This window comes from Papaver somniferum, chromosome 11 (assembly GCF_003573695.1).
Source record: "Papaver somniferum cultivar HN1 chromosome 11, ASM357369v1, whole genome shotgun sequence".
In the NCBI taxonomy this organism is placed as follows: Eukaryota; Viridiplantae; Streptophyta; class Magnoliopsida; order Ranunculales; family Papaveraceae; genus Papaver; species Papaver somniferum.
Genome location: NC_039368.1, coordinates 129,532,322 through 129,550,864, shown reverse-complemented (window position 1 = coordinate 129,550,864; position 18,543 = coordinate 129,532,322). Strand labels below are relative to the sequence as shown.

At 36.6% G+C, this 18,543-nt stretch overlaps 1 protein-coding gene across 1 annotated transcript; it reads right to left on the bottom strand.

The window, feature by feature from the left end:
- Nucleotides 1-11,693: 11,693 nt before the first annotated feature.
- On the bottom strand, nucleotides 11,694-14,390 carry LOC113323074. Its single transcript, XM_026571321.1, has 4 exons — nucleotides 14,093-14,390; nucleotides 12,581-13,318; nucleotides 12,194-12,346; nucleotides 11,694-12,092 (listed from the first exon to the last, which is right to left on the bottom strand). Exons 1-4 carry the CDS (start codon nucleotides 14,222-14,224, stop codon nucleotides 11,943-11,945), a joined length of 1,173 nt encoding a protein of 390 aa, XP_026427106.1. The 5' UTR covers nucleotides 14,225-14,390; the 3' UTR covers nucleotides 11,694-11,942.
- Between the last annotated feature and the right edge of the window lie 4,153 nt (nucleotides 14,391-18,543).

Here is an 18,543-nt window from a genome sequence, read left to right as displayed (position 1 = left end):
GTTTCCGTCCGTGTCTGTCTTTTGCAGCTTGATGCCAAGTTTTGAGGTGCATGCATGAAGAAGTTCAAGACGCATTCTACCATATTGCTAGATGTAGTTTTGCATCAAAGCTCCGTCTCAGTGTGCTTTTTGTTTCTTTCTTTTCTCCCTTGGAACTCTGTTAATTACTGTTATTGGGATTGTTATTTGCTAGAGAAGTGAAATCATTCTGGTCCATCATTAGGATGGGATTCAAACTTGTCTTTTGTAGCATGTATATATTGCTCGTCTGGCTGAGACTATTTTAGCACTATGTTTTGGTTTAATCCATTTTCAAATTTTCTTTTGTAACAACCATGAAGCAACCCCTAATCAGTAAGACCAATCTGGTTTCCCAGTGAAGTGTAAAAAAAATAACCATGGAGTACTTTTTCTTCTCGATAAGCTTATCTGCCGAGAAACATCCTTTTCTTTTTTAGATAATAATAATTGTTAGGTGCCATGTAAACAGATTCCTTGGAGAATATGCATAATAGTTAATACTTTTCGCACTTAAATATTTCTTTACAAGTTTAAGTTTTCTACTTCATTTTTTGTCCCAGCTTTGCGACCCAAGTCACCCAACTACTCCTGACTAATATAATTACCCAAAAATGGGTCATTTGTCCAAATATTTTTAAATCACGGTTCAAATGGACGAGTAAAAAATAGTTTGGGTGAAATGGTCAAAAAAAAAATTAGTAAGGATGAAACTGGTTTCATCCTAGCTTATATTTAAAAAATAGCAAGGATGAAACTGGATACATCCTGTGTAAATTAAAAATAAGAAAAAATATTTGAAAATGGGCACGATGAAACTGGTTACATCCTGCCTATTTTTACATTTTTGTCCATTTAAATAGTATCAAAATCTAACTGTCCATTTCACTCAGGAATTGTTGATTTTGGTTTTCTTAACCAATTTTGTGTATAATTACATAGGTTAGAATTTTCTAGTTGTAGATACCTTAGATTCGATTGAAACCACTGTGTTAGTTTGATTTCTATTGTTTAGTTAACTAAAATTTGTTTGTTTCAACAAAATATATTTATTGAAAAAAATATTGGTTAATTATTCAGCCAATGTGCGTAACCCATTGGTTAAGTTACTTGATTTCGTCATCTTCTTATTTAACATTCATTAAGTTGTAGTTGTAAGAAATCTTACAACTACACTCCACAATAACTGATTCAATCTCTAGGTAATTATTATGAGCTTTTATTTTATTAACTAAAGAATAAGAATGTTTACAAAACGGATTCAAGTATTACAACAATTCTACTCGAAACCTAAACTCATTTTTTCTCTCTTCCTATTTCTTTTCCAAGACTTGTCCTAGAATTCTCTCACAAACAATGATCTCTCTCCTTTATATAAGATTTTACATAGTGGATGATAGCTAAGAATCACATTATTTTTGGGATCACTAGGCGACATATTCGCTCATATACAATCGCTCATCTTCGCATAACATACTTCTTCGCATGATTCTTCACACTTTACTCGTGACTTTGCTGACATCATCTGGTGCGTTATCTCAATTTTTCTGTGTGCGATGCTCCTCGCGTATGTTGTATTCTTCACTTCGCCTAGTTATTAACGTGTGAGATATTTAACTCCTACATTTGCCTCTTCTCATGTTGCTTATTCTTCAGAGTGAGCGATATGAGAAATTGTCCTCTTGCAAATCGCACATGCTTGTCTTTTTTCATTTTACTTTGCCGACAATTTTCCATATTTCAAGCTCCCCTTATGTACGCGTGTCTTTTTAACCACTCATCTTTTGGCACGTCTCTTTTAACCGTAAGTTTTTATCCGTTCATTTCTTCGTGTTAATGAGAGTAAATCTTGAAAAACGGGTCGCTCTTTCCTATATATTCTCTTCTATCTTATTCCTTTTATCTCCTTCATTCTTCTTCACCTTCTCTGCAAATTCATATTCTTCATTCCCATTCTTCAATGGCTCCTGCTGGTAAAAAGATGGAGATCGAATTTAACAAAGTGAAAACTGACTTCAATCAGAGGGGTTACGAACTCTCTCTTCCTTCTTCATGTAATTTTGCATCCAAACTTAATCTTGATCTAATTTAATCTGAGCAATGGAATAACCGAAGAATCATCGTTTCGTTAGGTCAACTTCAATTCTTACTAATTCCTTTATATAATCCTGAGATTCCTCTTTTCTATAGAATTCTTGCTGATGAGAGATTCGCACGAGGAATATTTCAGTTGAGTGGTGATGCTATCAAGATACCATTAGAATATGCTCGTCGCGCAGCTGGTCTTGGAAGTTCTTATCCTGATGAAGTGCGGAAAGAGGATCATCGCTATAAAATTATAGATCCTGCTGAGTATACTCTTGATAATTTCTTTAAGAATTATTACGTCGCTATTATGAAGAGTAATGTGACTAAATGGGGTGTTCGCATAAGGAGAGTAGATGGTATCGCTGAAGATGAAAAGATTATGCGAGACGTTGATTGGAATTCAAACTCTAATCGCGCTGCTCGCAGATCCAATGACTCTAGTTGGCTTAATTGCCCTATTATCTTGGAAGGGTCCTTTATATCTGGTAGATCTTCGGATGGTTCTGAAAATCCTCTGCCCAAAGATTTCCCTCTTTACCATCCTTAGGAATTTAAATTACTCGAAAATGAGGAAAAGAAAGTAGCGGTTTGTAATCCTCTTAATCCAATTTGTAAATTCTCGTAACTTTCCTTCTTATATCTTATTTATTCTCTTTCGCAGGATGCCAAAAAGGTCAGTACTTCGCGCAAAGTATCACTTCGCAGAATAAGGAAGTAAGAAACACACTTTCTATTTTTAATAATATTGTTGCATCTGTTTCTTATCTTGATTATTCGCGTAGGTGAATCCTTTGAACAAAAAAACTTTACGCAAAAGCAAGAGTACTCCTAAGAAACGCGCATCAAAATCTGAATCCAAGAAAACCTCGTTAAAAGATGATATCTCTAGAAAGCGTGCGAGGTATGATTCTTCTTCAAGTTCAGAATCTTCAGATAGAGATACTTTTGTTTCTGAGGAAGAGGTGTCGATTGATTCGTATCGAAAGAAGTTTTCTGATTTTTTTATGGAGATGCTCTTGCTACTCTTGGGGATGATGAAACGGATCGTTCCTTCAAGATGGTCTCAGAGATCTGTACTGCTTCTGATTGGGGGGGGGGTCGATCTCTTCGTGGATATGCCTTTGTGATAAACCAGGTTTTCAATTTGCGATGAATGGTTTGGTAATATTCTGCAACATTTTCCTTTTATCCTTTCCTTATTTTTCCTTATTTTACTTATGATGCTTTTATTTTCGCAGAGTGCCCGCATATCTTATGCGATTTCTTTAGATAATGAAAGAAAAATTCGCAGGTTGCAGGATGAGAATGCCAAAACTGAAACATGAGAAATCTATTCTTTCGGATGTGAATGCAAATCTTACACGAAAGAATACAAAACTCAAAAATGAGAATTTAACTAATTCTCAATTGGTTCTCCAAGCTCGAGAAAGAAATAAGGAACTCATTGGTATGTAACTCATATTTTCTCACTCCTTTTCTTTTATGCGATCGTTCACACTTCTTATTTAACTGTCTTCGCAGACCTGTATGACCTTTCAGATGAAGCGGCTAACCTTCCCGATGATGAAACTATTTTAGAACACCTCAATTCCTCTTTAAATAATTATCCTACTCGAGGATTTGAAAATCTTAGCTTGGAAGAATTAAGATTAAAATATATTACCCTTAGAGAACGCCATAAAAATGCATTATCCGCTGCCAATAATTTTAAACGACGTTTTTATGAGGAAAGAGAAGCAATTCAAGTATTGGAGGCGAAGAAGAAAAAACTTATCATTGAGAAAGATGAAGTCGCCCTTAGGGGTGCGAAAGCACTAGAACAATTTCAAGAATCCATTATTGAGGTTAAGATAGAACGTGATTCAGCTTGTCGTGAGAGAGACATTCTTATTGAGGAAAGAAATTTAATTCGATCTCAACTCCTTATAGAAAGTGAAGCTGAGTTTAACTGGGCTGCTAGGGTTCTGAACGATGCTAGAAATAATCTAGGTGTAAATGTTAGTCTTCACACTGAGCATTCTACACTGGTCGCAGATATTATTTCCAATTATGAAGGAAATTTGTTGTTCTTTGATCTTCATTCATATTTTCTAAGAATACTTGTCTGTTATCTTAACTCTTTTGTTAATGCTTCGCAGAGAAAGAGAAGGAATATCAAAAGAGAATTTCAGAGCTAGAAACTTGCTTGGCTGCTAAGGAAGAAGAATTTATATGCTCGTAACTCAAAGTATCAGCAACTGAAGCAGAATTAGTTTAACTTAGTCCAGAACAACAATAACGATGCTAATCGTTCTCGTGAGGCTGTTGTTAAAAGAGTTTGTCTAGAGAATGGTATTCCTTTGTCGAAATACAACTTTCCAACGATTCCTGAAAATGTACCCATTCCTGATATCCAAGTTACTGATGGAGAAGAAGATTCTGAAGAAGAAATTAGTGATTCCGAGTCTGAGCGAAATGAAGAAGATGAAAGTTGATTGCTTCTTCTTGTTGTAATATACTTGTAAATTCTTGTAAATTCAGTTTTCATCTTTTTAATATGATTCTTCTTTCCTTCGCTTCATATTTATGACTTCTTCATATGCATGTGAGACTTATCAAAATGGGGCGAATAACACTTCCTTTGCATTCCCATTCTTGCCTCGTGTTATTTGGCATATTTTGATAAACCAAAAATTAATTTCGCACCAAGAATTTTTCTTGGTGCGAACATTATAATTAATTTTTTTCTTGTATTATCTAGGAGGTCTTATTTTTGCCTTCTTATGTAAAGGTCTTATCTTGCCTCATTTTTGTGCGACGAGATCGCAAACGGTCTTTGTATTTTAGTACATCGACCCATTGATCTCGTCTTATCTTTTTCGCTCGTATTATTTCCTCTTCAGGTTTGTCGTATAAATATCACAAGTCTTAATACTCCCATGAGTAAAATCCTTATAATATTTACGTCTTTTGACACAATTCAGCTCCCTAATGGAGGGTGCCGTCCTTATCTTCCCCTCTGATTGACCCTTAAAGGAAGCTTACCTCTATCTGGTTAAGATTATGTCTCTTCCCATCCCGCTTTTCAACAACCAGTTGATTTCGCAATCTCGCATACACTACCTATAGGTTTTATGGCAACAAGATCGCACCCTAGGTGGGGTATCTTCGGACCGAGTGCATCATAGTCAGGACTTGTCAAGAGCGGCAAGGTACGCTCCAGACGTCCCATACACTCTTGACTCAACCGTGTACCTCGGCGCCCCATCGAGTTTCTACACTCCTTGGGAGAGCCTTTCTCACCTTAGGCTCTCAATCTAAGATTTCTATCTTAGATTGAAATTTTAAGGTATCTCTCTCGGATGGGCATTATTGTTTAATTCTCACCCTAAATCTCCACAACTCAAGTTCCGGGGTCGGTGTAACCTTCCCTTGAGTCATGCCTTCTAGGTCTTTCCAATTATGACGTGCGATAGGTCTTACTATTTTTCCTCTTTCATATGACCGAACTAGGGTGCACGCCATATTTGGATTCCTAGCCAATCTGATAATAAATATCGTTTTCTGTATCCTTTTATAAAGATCTTATCATAAAGATTTCTCTTTGTGTGTTTCTTATTATGGATTTACCATATGAAACTAAAGTTTCTCATTCCAATCTTTTAACTCGTACAACTCTAGTACATAAATTTTTTTATTGAATCACCTTGCTCAAAGAAAATCATACACATTCATTCTACGCATTTGTCTTCTTCACTTTTGAATATTCGTAAATTCGCATATGTTGATAACCATTCAATTGGTATTGTGCGAAAGTCGTTGTTCCTTCCACCTTTTGATATTTTGTCTCCACCTAGCTTCTCTCTCTTCCTCATGATGATTCTTGATTTTAAACATTCTCATCTAATAAATTCCAGCACTTCGCATACTTGTTTCTCAACTTTGTACACCACATCAAACATCAACCATTAATCTCTCTGCTCTCTGACTATCTGCTGCATACTTTTTCCAATTCCTTCTCTTGGATTCTCTTGCTTCGCATCTATCAACATCAATTTCTTGACAATTTTTGCTTTCAACTGTGTCCCCTTTTATAATTCCAACACCCTGAGGTAAAGGAAACTTGACGCGCTGATGAAATGTTGATGCAACAGCGAGTATACCATGCAGCCATGGTCTTCCAATGAGAGAATTATATGGTGATTCAACATCCACTACACAGAATGAGATATTTGTTGGTAAACTTTGTAGAAGAATTCACATAGTCACCTCTCCTTTTGGTTTGTTCGCAGAACCATTAAAATCATAGATTTTGTATGTTGAAGGGATCAACTCATCATCTCTTTCACCCATTGTTTTATATGTGTGATAAAATAGAATATCCACAGAACTTTCCAGTGTCCATAAGAATTCTATTTATCGCCCAGGTGTTTTTCTCATTTTCTTCCTCATCTTCTTCTAACGGTTTTGGATTAATTCCCAATCTCACCACCAATGGGCACTCATGTGATGCTTTTCCTTATGGTATTTCATATGCGCTGAACGATATTTTCTGCCTTTGCCAGTCCTTCAAAGATGATATTTTTGCCAGGTTGAAAATTTCCCTTCCTTCAACATCTCTTGCATATACTCGACTTAAGACATTATCATGAAAATCTTATACGTTTTTGAACGAATGTATGATCGAGTTACAATATAGATTCTTTGCCTTCGCTCCCACTTCAATAAAAAATGTACTCCTGTCCTCCTTTTCATATTTATTTCCTTGAAGTGGTGGTGGTGGTAAATTTCTTGGCTGATTCAGTAAGAAATGGTCCAACTTCCCTTGCTCGATCATTCGCAATATAATCTTCCTCACATTTCTGCAATTGCTTGTTGTGTGACTGTGTATTTATGAATGCAAGTTATGGCATTTGAGGTACGAGCATCTCAACTATAGATCCTTGAAGGTTCTAAAATCAAAGAACATGGTAATTGGTCTTCCCAATATCAACGGTGGAGATAAAATATTTGAAGGTTGTATTCTTGGAAAGTTACATAGATTTCCATTTACAAATAAATCGTGGAGAGCAAGAAGGCCCCTCGAATTGGTGCACGCCGATATCTGCGGTCCGACAAGAACAACTTCACTCAACAACAGAAGATATTTTCTCTTACTCGTGGATGATTATACAAGGATGATGTGGGTGTATATTCTCGAGCAAAAGTCCGAGGCATTCCCTAAATTCCTAGAGTTCAAGGTTTTCCGAGCAAAAGTCCGAGCAAAAGTCCGAGGCAGAGAAGAAAAGTGGTCACCAACTAAAGGTTTTCCGTACATACCGTGGTGGAGAATTTACCTCAAATGAGTTTATCAACTACTGCAAAGAAAACGGTATTAAGAAGGAGCTTACCGTCCGATACACTCCACAACAAAACGTCGTCGAGGAAAGAAAAAATCGTACGATCGTGGGAAAGCAAGGAAGCTACCCAACAGTTACTGGGCAGAAGCAGTCAACACGACGGTCTACATCATTAATCATTCGCCAACAAAAGCAGTTCTCAACAAAACTCCATATGAAGCTTGGCATAAGAAAAAGCCCGAGGTAACTTCTTTCAGAATTTTTGGTTGCGTAGCATACTCACATATTCCATCCCAACATAGAGAAAATTTCGATGAAAAATGAGAAAAACTAATATTCATCGGATACAGTGAAGAGTCTAAAGCATATAGACTTCTAAAGCCAGATACAAAGGAACTGGTAATTTCAAGAGATGTTATTTTTGATGAATTCAAATCATGGGATTGGAATGATGAAGCAGACAACTACGAGTTGCCACTACTCATCGAAGATGAGCCAGATCAGCGACGTCAAGAAGAAAGTACTCCACCAGCAAGCCCGCGATCTCCTAGTCCAACACAACAAAGTCCAAGTTCATCGGAAGCAAGTGCCCCACCTAGAAAGGTGCGTTCCCTAAGAGATATTTATGATACATCTAATTGTGCATTTATAGCACTAGAACCTCAAAAATATGAGGAAGTGGCAAAAGAAGAAAAATGGAGACATGCCATGGACGAAGAAATGTGAGTGATCGAGAAAAATAAGACATGGGAGCTTGTTAATCAGCTAATTGATAAAGAAATAATTGGTTTGAAATGGGTCTACAAGAAAAAGTATAATGAAGACGGTTCAATTCAAAAACATAAGGCAAGGCTAATTGCAAAAGGATATTCCCAGCAACCAGGAATTGACTACTACGAGACATTAGCCACAGTCGCTCGCATGGAAACAATCCGAATGGTGTTAGCTTTGGAAGCTCAGCTAAAAATGAAGGTCTACCAATTAGATGTAAATTCGGCGTTCCTAAACGGAGACTTGAAGAAGAGGTGTACGTCGAACAGCCTCAAGGATATGTCTGCAAAGAAAAATAAAAAATGGTATATCGTCTCCGCAAAGCACTATATGGTCTCAAGCAAGCACCGCGTGCATGGAACAACAAAATCGACAAGTATTTCCGATATAATGGATTTGAGAAAAGTCCAAGTGAGCCATCACTCTACATCAAAAAACAAGGTACAGATTTTCTAATCGTCTGTCTCTACGTCGATGATTTAATTTATGCCAGTACAAAACAAGAGATGGCAGAAAAATTTAAGAAGGAGATGATGAAAGAATATGAGATGACAGACCTAGGAATTATGCGATATTTTCTTGGGATTCAAGTAAAACAATCTCCAGAAGAAATATTCATTTCCCAAGAAAAATATGCAGAAGACTTACTGAAAAGGTTCAACATGATGGATTGCAAACCAATTGCAACTCCAATGGGTACCAATGAGAAATTGGTAAAAAATGATGGAGCGACAAAAGTTGATCCAACCTTATTCAGAAGTCTAGTTGGCTCACTGATCTACTTAACAAATACAAGGCCAGACATCGTCAATGCTACCAGTATTGTTTCTCGGTTTATGAGCGAGCCAAGCAAGTTACACTATGCAGCCGCAAAAAGAATTCTTCGATATATCAAGGGAACAAAAGATTTTGGCATCAAATATACAAGAGAAAAAGATAATGATTTAATTGGCTTCACAGATAGCGATTGGGCAGGTTCTATTGAAGACCGAAAGAGCACATCAGGCTTTGTTTTCTGTATGGGAACAAAAGTTATCTCTTGGCGTTCTAAAAAACAAAGTACGCTGGCACTATCGTCAGCCGAAGCATAGTACATAGCATCAAAAAGTGCAGCATGTGAGGCAGTATGGTTGAGAAGAATAATGACCGACCTACAACAAAGACAAAAGCAGCCGACGACTATCTACTGTGACAATATGTCTACAATTGCAATGACAAAAAATCCAGTGTTCCACGGACGGACGAAGCATATAGAGCTACGACATCACTTCATCAGAGAGTTGGTAGAGAACAAGGAAATCGAGCTCCAATTCTGTCCGACGCAAGAACAAAATGCGGACATTTTCACAAAAGCAGTCACGGTGGATAAATTCAATCATTTTAGAGAAAAACTTAACATCACAAATTAAGAGGGGGTGTTAAAAACATAATTTGTGAAAACCCAATATGTAAAGCCCAAATAATCATCTACACTAAGTAAAGCCCAATACTAGAATCTTCTAGGCCTTCTTTACATCAAGTATTATCTAGAGAATTCTTTTCTCTAGAATTTTCATGTAATATCTAAGTTGAGAGTGTAAAGAAGAGTCTAGATAGAACTATCTAGAGAAGTAAGTAGTTGGTCATGAAGCCTATAAATAGGCATAGGATGGATTCATTTGGGATCATCCAACAACAATCAAAAACTCAAGTGAGTAAACAAGAGTTAGAGTGAGAGCTAGAGTTTAGAGTAAGAGCCAAAGTGCCTCTTTGTAAACAAGTGTAAGCCAAAGTTGCTACACAAGCCTCTTGTAATATTTTCATTTTCATATTAATATAAGCCTCACCTTTCAATTAACCAACCTCTCTTCCTAAATTCATTTCCATAAACCCATCACATTTCCGCATTGCGCCAACAAGAGTCCCGTGTATTGGATCCTAGGTGAAGTTTTCTACCGGTGAGACAAGTTCATGAACATATTGTTGGGGAAAAATATTTGATAGTACTGGATGATGTGTGACCGAGAATGCTGAAGACTGGGAGAAGCCTATGGGTTTGTTAATGGTGGGTGCTCCGTGGAGCAAAATTTTAGTAACTACACTTAGTGACCGTGTTGCATCTATCATTAGGGGTACGGTCAAGATTGCTGGAACTAGATGTTCTGGTTTACAACTTCAAGCTAATTTTCTCGGAATACCGAAACGATGACAAAGATTGGAGAGGATATTGCAACAAGATGTTGTGGTTTACAACTTGCAGCTAATTTTGTCGGAAATCTGATGCGTTTGAAACGTAAGGAATGGGACTGGTTGGCAATCCGAAACATGGCTTTTTGAATGCACCAGAATTCTCAATGTCTTGAATAATGCACCAGAATCCACAATTGTGAGTGCAAGTAAAATGGAAAATCATGCATCTTATATTCGCCGTGTACAATTAGTTCTCGACCAAAAAACATTCCCTAATGTCTTGAATAATGCAGAGAAGCTGCGTACAGTTTTTTGCAAAAAAAAAAAAAAAAAAAAAAAAAAAAAAAAAAAAAAAAGCTGATAAACTACAGCTCGGTCCAATTAGCAACAAGCGATTACGAGTAATATATTCTCCTGGTTTAGAAATTCCATCCACCCCTTTTAAGTTCAAGCATTTGAGGTACCTTGATCTCTCATCTCCTACAGCTGATAATTTTCCTCATGTTTCTTCTATCAGACAACTCTACAATCTGCAGGTTTTGAATCTTAAGGGAAATATAGTCAAAGAGATTACATCTACGTCATCTTGATCTCTCCGGTCGGACATGGAATTGCTACCTGATTTTATCCTTAGGATCACCAATTTGAAGTCTTTGGTACTCAGATAATTGTCATTTGTTGACGTTTCTTATACAGCTATCAAGTACTTACCCGATTGGATCACTAGCCTCTAAAATTTGAGGTTGGAATTTTATGGTTTCAGGATGTTAGAAACTTTTCCCCGTAACCTTGGAGCCCTGACACAGTTAAGGGTACTTGATTTGTCAAATACTCGAGTGAATGAATTGCCTAACTCTTTCAGTAGTAACATCTGCAATCTGGAGATAGTTTCATTATGAGCAACACGAAAGCAGCAAAGAGAGCGCCGACTGCGACGATGAAACAATAACGTTATCATTTTTCCCTTCGTTGGTTTATTTGGAAATCACATAAATGAAGAATTCCACCTCCACCATTTTATGTCATTTTCTTACCCTTCCTGTAGGATGTGAAGATCAGTTAAAATCTTAACCGAATACATCAAGGAATAGTTCTGGCCCGTCATTTAAGATTGTGAGATGCCATAAATTGTACAACGGTCACCGACAGGAGATCGCGTATTTAGGTTTGCAATTTTGGTTCCCTTCCTGCACAGCACTTGTCTGCAGGCAGTTTCAGTTTCAACAATTCTGTAGAGGCCGGTTTCAAAAGATGCAAATCCCATTAGCTAATTGCCAGCAGAGGCTGGAACTCTATAAATGAGGAGTTATTGTCATATATGGCATAGCATAATTGAAATGGACATACATTTATTCATAGATTTTACAAAATAGAGGAGGAGCTAAATTTTTCAGGAATTATGCTAATCATTCATCAAGCCCTATATGTACATCAAATTGCTTATGGACTGTAAGAACACAGCAACTATAAGTTTGCGACTATAAGTACCTAGCTTAGGTTCTACAACCTAAATAAGATCAATTAGGGAGGAAAATCTAGGTGATTTCTTTCGCCGATTGGAGATTTGGTATACAACTACTATTGATTCTTCTCCGCAACACCCTGGCCTACAATTCTTCGACTAACTGTTTTACATGGTTTACTTTTTGGAATGTCAGTTTCTTCAGTCTTTGCAAACCTTCCTCTCACTCTTGGTTGATTATCTGCCAGTGCTTTCCTGCATGCATACTGAATACAAGCAACCGTTAGCTTCGGTTGCAGGAATTATAAACACGTAATAGTTGTACATGAGCAAGCGGCAACTGGCACAAAGATTTGAATAGTCTTACTTTGATTGTCCTGCCAAAGTTCCTTTTGGCCTTCTTAATTCTGTATCTAGAAAGCTTTAGCATGCGCTCATCAGTGGTGCAATTTCCAATTGTTAATGTCCTCTCATAAGGGGAAGCCAAGATGTTGATGTTATTCTTGACGTTGTAGAGAATCTGCAACAGAACTCTATGGTGAGTAATGAAACATAAAAAAGAATAGTACAACTGACGAATCTTTGCAATTTTGCAATGTATTAACGCCTCACATATTATGGCAGACACAAACATATGCAGTGTATCAATTTTTCAGGGAACGAAGTCATCGAAATGATATAAGTTTACAGAGGTCTTTTTAGTTTTCATTCGTACATAGTGAGAAACTGAGCAGCTAATAAAATCAACTCGTACCTGTATGTCACCCTCACTGAATGCTCTTCTCATTCCAGCAGCTCCAAAATCTACTCCATTAAAGTCAGCAAAGTTCGGCCTCATAAAATCTCTGTGTATCCAATCCATTGAGCTCAAGCTGTCAGAGCTAACACTGTTCTGTTTCGAATCCTCTAGAATCACCTTATCCCTCTCTTTGAACGGATCGTCCAAACAACTAGAACCAGCAGCAAAGTTATGTTTCAAACCTCCCAAATTCAACTTATCTTTCGCCTCAACTTCATCATCCAATAACTTGGAACAAGCAGCTTTCTGTTTCGCTCCCTCCCACATCAGCCTATCTATTTCTTCAATAGGATCCTCCAAACATTGTGATAACTCGGTTTTCTGGATTAAAGCATCAGAAATCAACCTATCAATCTCCACATCTGGATCCTCATCCATCTGTATTACAGGAACTTTGACATCTAGGTCGTCAGCAACATAATCTTCTCCAATGGCAGATTTCTCCATAAGTTCCTTCTTGCATTCATAGTACACCTCATTCAGTAATTGTTCATTTTGCATCGTCTCCATGTCCACCACATTCATCGTCTGAGACGACATCTCATTGTTTCCACCTGTAATCATTGATATGGTGTCTGACATGTTACCAAGTCCCATGAGTGGTTCTTGAAGAATTGGTTCAGGCGCTTTGAATAAATCTCCTTCACCTCCCATATCATATTCGAATGACGAGGTGGCCGATAACAAGTTCCCCTAAGAAAAACAAAAACAAAAACATTTCAATAATGCAACCACCAAGGTCTTTAAAGCTTCAACTGCTAGAGAGCAAAAGGGTCCATAAGTAATTAGACAATTGCGATCCATTTAAGTGCATGAATTACGCTCTACAGTGTGTCATAAGGTAAACACAACTGCATTCACAGAAAGACGACATAACATGGAAAGGACTCTTGTGCCAGTTAAGTGACATAGTACTACTACATTTACTGCTTTGATTGGGGGCATCTTCCCCTAGTTGAATTACACACAATTGAGCAATATCGGAATGACTTCCCCAATGACCAAATTACCCAAACTAGAAGAACTAATCAAAAGGTAAAGAAGATGAAATTCAACTTTTCTAGGGTTCTCTTTACTTTTTTTTTTCAGATCAAAGCAAAGGGGGATTTAGAATCAAATTGGGCAAAAAAACACCACTTTTTTCTTTTCATTGTATCCATACCACTAAAATTAAAGTGATTCCACAAGGACCTCAATAGTAGATGTTCACACAGAGACTGGAAAACCCAAAATCAAAAATCAAAGATTGAATTTTTTGGGGATTTTTTTTCCTTCAATTTATCCAACACCCATGATAGAAAACTCAAAAAGGATTCATTTTTCTGACAGAATTGAAAGATTTAAGTACTGGGTTTCACTTAGTAAACCTCAAATTACACCATGAAGAACAGACACAGAGACACAAAGAAAACCCCATCAAAAAAGGGTTTAATTCATTATTCATGAAATCAAAATAATTGAAATTACCATAGAGTTGGAATCACTGGGTTTCTGATGATGATATTGTTGATAATGATTTCCATAGAATTCCTCTAGTTGTTGTACATCTTGTGTAAAGCTTTGGAAATATGGATACAAAAGCCCTGTTTCTCCATACATTTTCTAAGTCTTCTTCTTCAATTTCAACTGCTTTGCTTCACTTATGGTGTATTGATGATTCAATCTCTCTCTGGTTTTAATGGAGATGTGGGTTTTTGACAGTATATGCTTGTGAAGAAGAAGGAATCTTTAGAAAACCAAGTCCAATTTTGAGTCCTTTTTTTCATTTGTCTGCACTGGGGTTTGGTGTTATTATATAGTGTAAAATAATGAGGGGAAGATGATGTCATGAACAAGGACGGAATCCTACCTTGGGGTTTCTAAACCATTAGATTATCATCTGATGAGGTTGATGTTGTTGATGATGAAATTTGGACTTTTGAAGTAGGGTTTTGTTGAAAAACAAAATTGTGATGAGCCAAAAGGCAGAAGGTCGCACTTACACATGGTGTGGCTTGGCAGTGGCACATAACTTAAAAGGAGTTTTACGTGTTACATCTTACAGTACCACATAATCATACATGGATCATAGATTGAGGAAAAAAAAATCCCCACTCTACCCTTTTCTGCGTGCGTCTATTTTGGACTGGATTTGAGTAGATTTATTCACTATTTTTTGTTTATCTTCGCTTTAATGACGATTTTTGATTGTCGGATAGGGATTTTAAGATCGATATTGATGTTCTCCAACGATGAAATCTTCATATGCATCGATGATTTATTTGACGACGGAGGCTTCATCACTTGTAATTTGAACAAATCATTCCTATTTTGGGAGCATATCTTTCTAAAGAAGAAAAATAAACTAAATGATTGGGATTTACTTCCGAACCATCAGGGGTTAGGCCAGTTGGCCAGGAGCCTGATTCTCAAGTAGGAGGTCAGCGGATCGAGTCTCCGCTCACAAGTTTGGAGATCTCATGAAATACTCCTCTTATGTAAATCTAGTTTAAGTTCTCAATGTACCTTCTTTACTATTAAAAAAAACTTGGCTTCATTGGGGTATACCCAAATCTAAATGGACATAGTGATCTTGCTAAGGGGTGGTCAAAATTGGTGATTTTACTTTAATACCCTTGAACTAATTAACTGAAAATTAAACCCTAAAATTAAAGAACTCTTAATCTTCCCTAATCTCTCTTCTCTAATCTTTCTGCTCTTCCCCTTCATCTTCTTCCATTTCTTCCATCAATCGAAAATCTTCAACATTGATTTTCCAACATTGGCAGGCGAAAAGAAGACTTTAAGTGATGTCTAAACTTAAACCCATCATTGTGTTGTGTGATTTGGTTGTTATATAATTGTTATATTAGGTTAGAAATCAAAAATTATGATTGTTGTGTCTTCGGCCAGCAAGGTCGTGACATGCATATCTTGCCGACTTTTCATAATAGCCATGGCGACTGTAAAAAAAATTCAACAGCCGGCAAGGTATTTTTTGAAGACCTTGCCGGCCAATACAGCCGGCAAGGTCATGACATGCATATCTTGCCGACTTTTCATAATAGTCATGGCGACTGTAAATTTTTTCAACAGCCGGCAAGGTATTTTTTGAAGACCTTGCCGACTAATAAACAACCGGCAGGGTATTTTTTGAAAACCTTGCCGACTAATACATTTTTCTCAACAGCCGGAGGGGTATTTTCAACAGCCGGCAGGGTATTTTTTGAAGACCTTGTTGAGTTTTTTTCTGTCGTCTCCTGTATGTCAAAAAAAAAAAAGTCGGCAAGGTCTTCATCGTCGACCTTGCCGACTTTTCATACTTTCAGAACTGAAAGTGTTGATTTCTGATCTAATTTTGAGTATGATTTCATACAACATCTTTGCAATCCCCTCTTTAGAAGTGTTAAGGTAGTGTGCTTTCATTTCCGTTCCAAAAGATTTTCTCAAAACAAATTTTTTTTCATCAAAAACCTTCCCAAATAAGTTCACTCAAAAACAAAATTTCATAACTCAATTTCATATTTTGAGAAGTTTTAATCTACTTAACTAATTAACCTAATCAGAATTTTTAATGTTAATTAAACAAGGACATATTAGCCATTTAGAAAATACAAGGTTAAGGGGTGGCTTGGTTTTACTTCATAATGACCAGATTTTGTCTTATTGGGTATACTCCAATTAATCTGGGTATACCCCAATCTCGCCAGGTAAAAAAAATGAACTTCAGAGAAAAACCATTCTTCCTTCGATTTAATCGGATCTTACTCATACTTGTATTTGTCTTACTCATATAATTCTTCTCTTTCTCTTGTCATATTTCTTGGTATTGTACTCTTACGGTTTGTTGTTGTTACTTTGTATTCTCTTATTTTCGACCTTACACTTATTGTAACCTCGAACTTTCGTTGATGAAAAGATTCATTGTATATCAAAAAAATAAAAATAAAACCATGTATCAGGTGTGTGTGCTGGTTTCTTTTTTTTTATACACCAACGCCATACCCAAGTCCTTATTCGAAACCAGCCGCTCGGATTGTCCTCATTATCAGACCTGACTTATCAACTAAAACTATACATCTAACCCCTAACTTTCTCTTTACTGGAGCTGATCGAATATCACTGAGCCAAAAAAAAAAAAAAGCATGTTTGACCTGGTTGAATTTCGGTACCCAATTATTAGGGCAGAGATCTGAACCCAACTATTCAGACTGGTCCCATTGTCAGACAAACTAAAAACCTATATTAATACAAACTGTCATCGGAGAGATTGAACCCTTTACGTCCTCTTTATTGGAGTAGATCGGAAATCACTGATAAAAAAAAAAAAAAAAAAAAAAAGGTGTGTTGACCCGGCTGAATTCATTTGAACATGAACTTGAATCTAGTCTGATGCATCTAGTAAATCGGCACCAAAAACATTAGATTTTATGCTCAATCATTGGGGACAGATCTGAACCATCAGATTATACATATGTACTGATGATCTAACGACTCCACACTTTTATGCTCTAATCATTGGACCGAGAGAATTTGAGTTGGGGAAATTAGGCTCAGGCCCAACCCATGGATAACCCATAATATGAGGCCCTTAATTAAAAAAAGTTTAAATCTAGGCCCCGAGTTTTTAAAAGACCTTGATACCCTTATGCATATTGTCAAACCCATAATTAAATAAAATTTAAATCTAGGCCCAAAATTATTAAATCTAGGCCCGAAATTATTAAAATACAGTGCGAAGGTGTAAACAGAAGTTACACATGCATATGGCATGTGTAACCAGAAGTTACACATCCTTATGATATGTGTAATGCAAAGTTACACTTGTATATATATGCAAATAAATAGACATAAAAAAAAACACAAAAAAAAAGTTATTACTTTAATATTCATATACAATAATTTCTTAGCATGTGTAACTAGAAGTTACACACGCATCTGTTTAGTGTAATTGAGAGTTACATATGTGTCTATCTAGTGTAACTGAGAGTTACACATGCATCTGACTTGTGTATTCAGCGTCAACTCCAGTTCCAGCGAGACCATTACCACGTTTAAGCAATTAGCTTTTATGAAGTTATCTAAAACCTGAAATATAACAACAAGCAATCAGTATTTATACGATTAAAATGAACAGTACATAAAACAATGTATATTTCAGTTTCACAAGCATCTGACTAGTGTAGCTAGCGGTTACACATGCATCTGAATTGTGTAACTGAGAGTTACACATGCATATAACATGTGTAACTAGGAGATACACATTCATATGGCTAGTGTAGCTAGCAGTTACACATGCATATGACTAGTGTAACTAGGAGTTACACATACATATTGATATGTGTACCCAAAATCAGTATGTGTAAGTAAAAGTTACACATCTAAGTAGAAACTACACATCTAATTTGCATGTGTAACTGGTATCTACACATCTAATTAGCATGTGTAAATAATAGTTACACATGCATCTCACTTGTGTAACTAAGAGTTACACATGTATCTAATCAGTCTAATAATCAGTATTATCCTACCATTCTGTAATCTGGAGATAATGCATCATTATTATACATTGTTTGAGGCATGTAATTGAGATCTAAAATGTGGTTTTCAAGAATTATCATCTCATATGAAGGACAAATGATTAAGTCAACAGGGTTGAGCTTTTACCTCTGAGGTGGCAACGACACACTATTCCCAGATATATGAATCCCATGCTTCTTATGAAACAATTCATCACCCTGAAAATTGCAGCACAGTAGTCAGTACCAGACAATACAAGATCCCTAAAATTTTCAAAGTGAAAACCAAAACCAAAGTGACAATACAGGGTTTATCAGTTGACTTCTACTTCTCAGCACTGCTTTCTTTCATATATGTCAACACATATGAGCCTGGTGATAAGGATGAATCAGAGCTTTCTAATTTCTCAGAAAAGTACA

Excerpts from the sequence above, each read along its gene's own strand:
- LOC113323074 (XM_026571321.1), bottom strand. The coding sequence starts at position 14,224 with ATGTATGGAGAAACAGGGCTTTTGTATCCATATTTCCAAAGCTTTACA. Across the intron at positions 12,347-12,580 it reads TCAGTGAGGGTGACATACAG|ATTCTCTACAACGTCAAGAA; the intron begins GTACGAGTTGAT and ends GTTCTGTTGCAG. Across the intron at positions 12,093-12,193 it reads ACTTTGGCAGGACAATCAAA|TATGCATGCAGGAAAGCACT; the intron begins GTAAGACTATTC and ends GCTTGTATTCAG.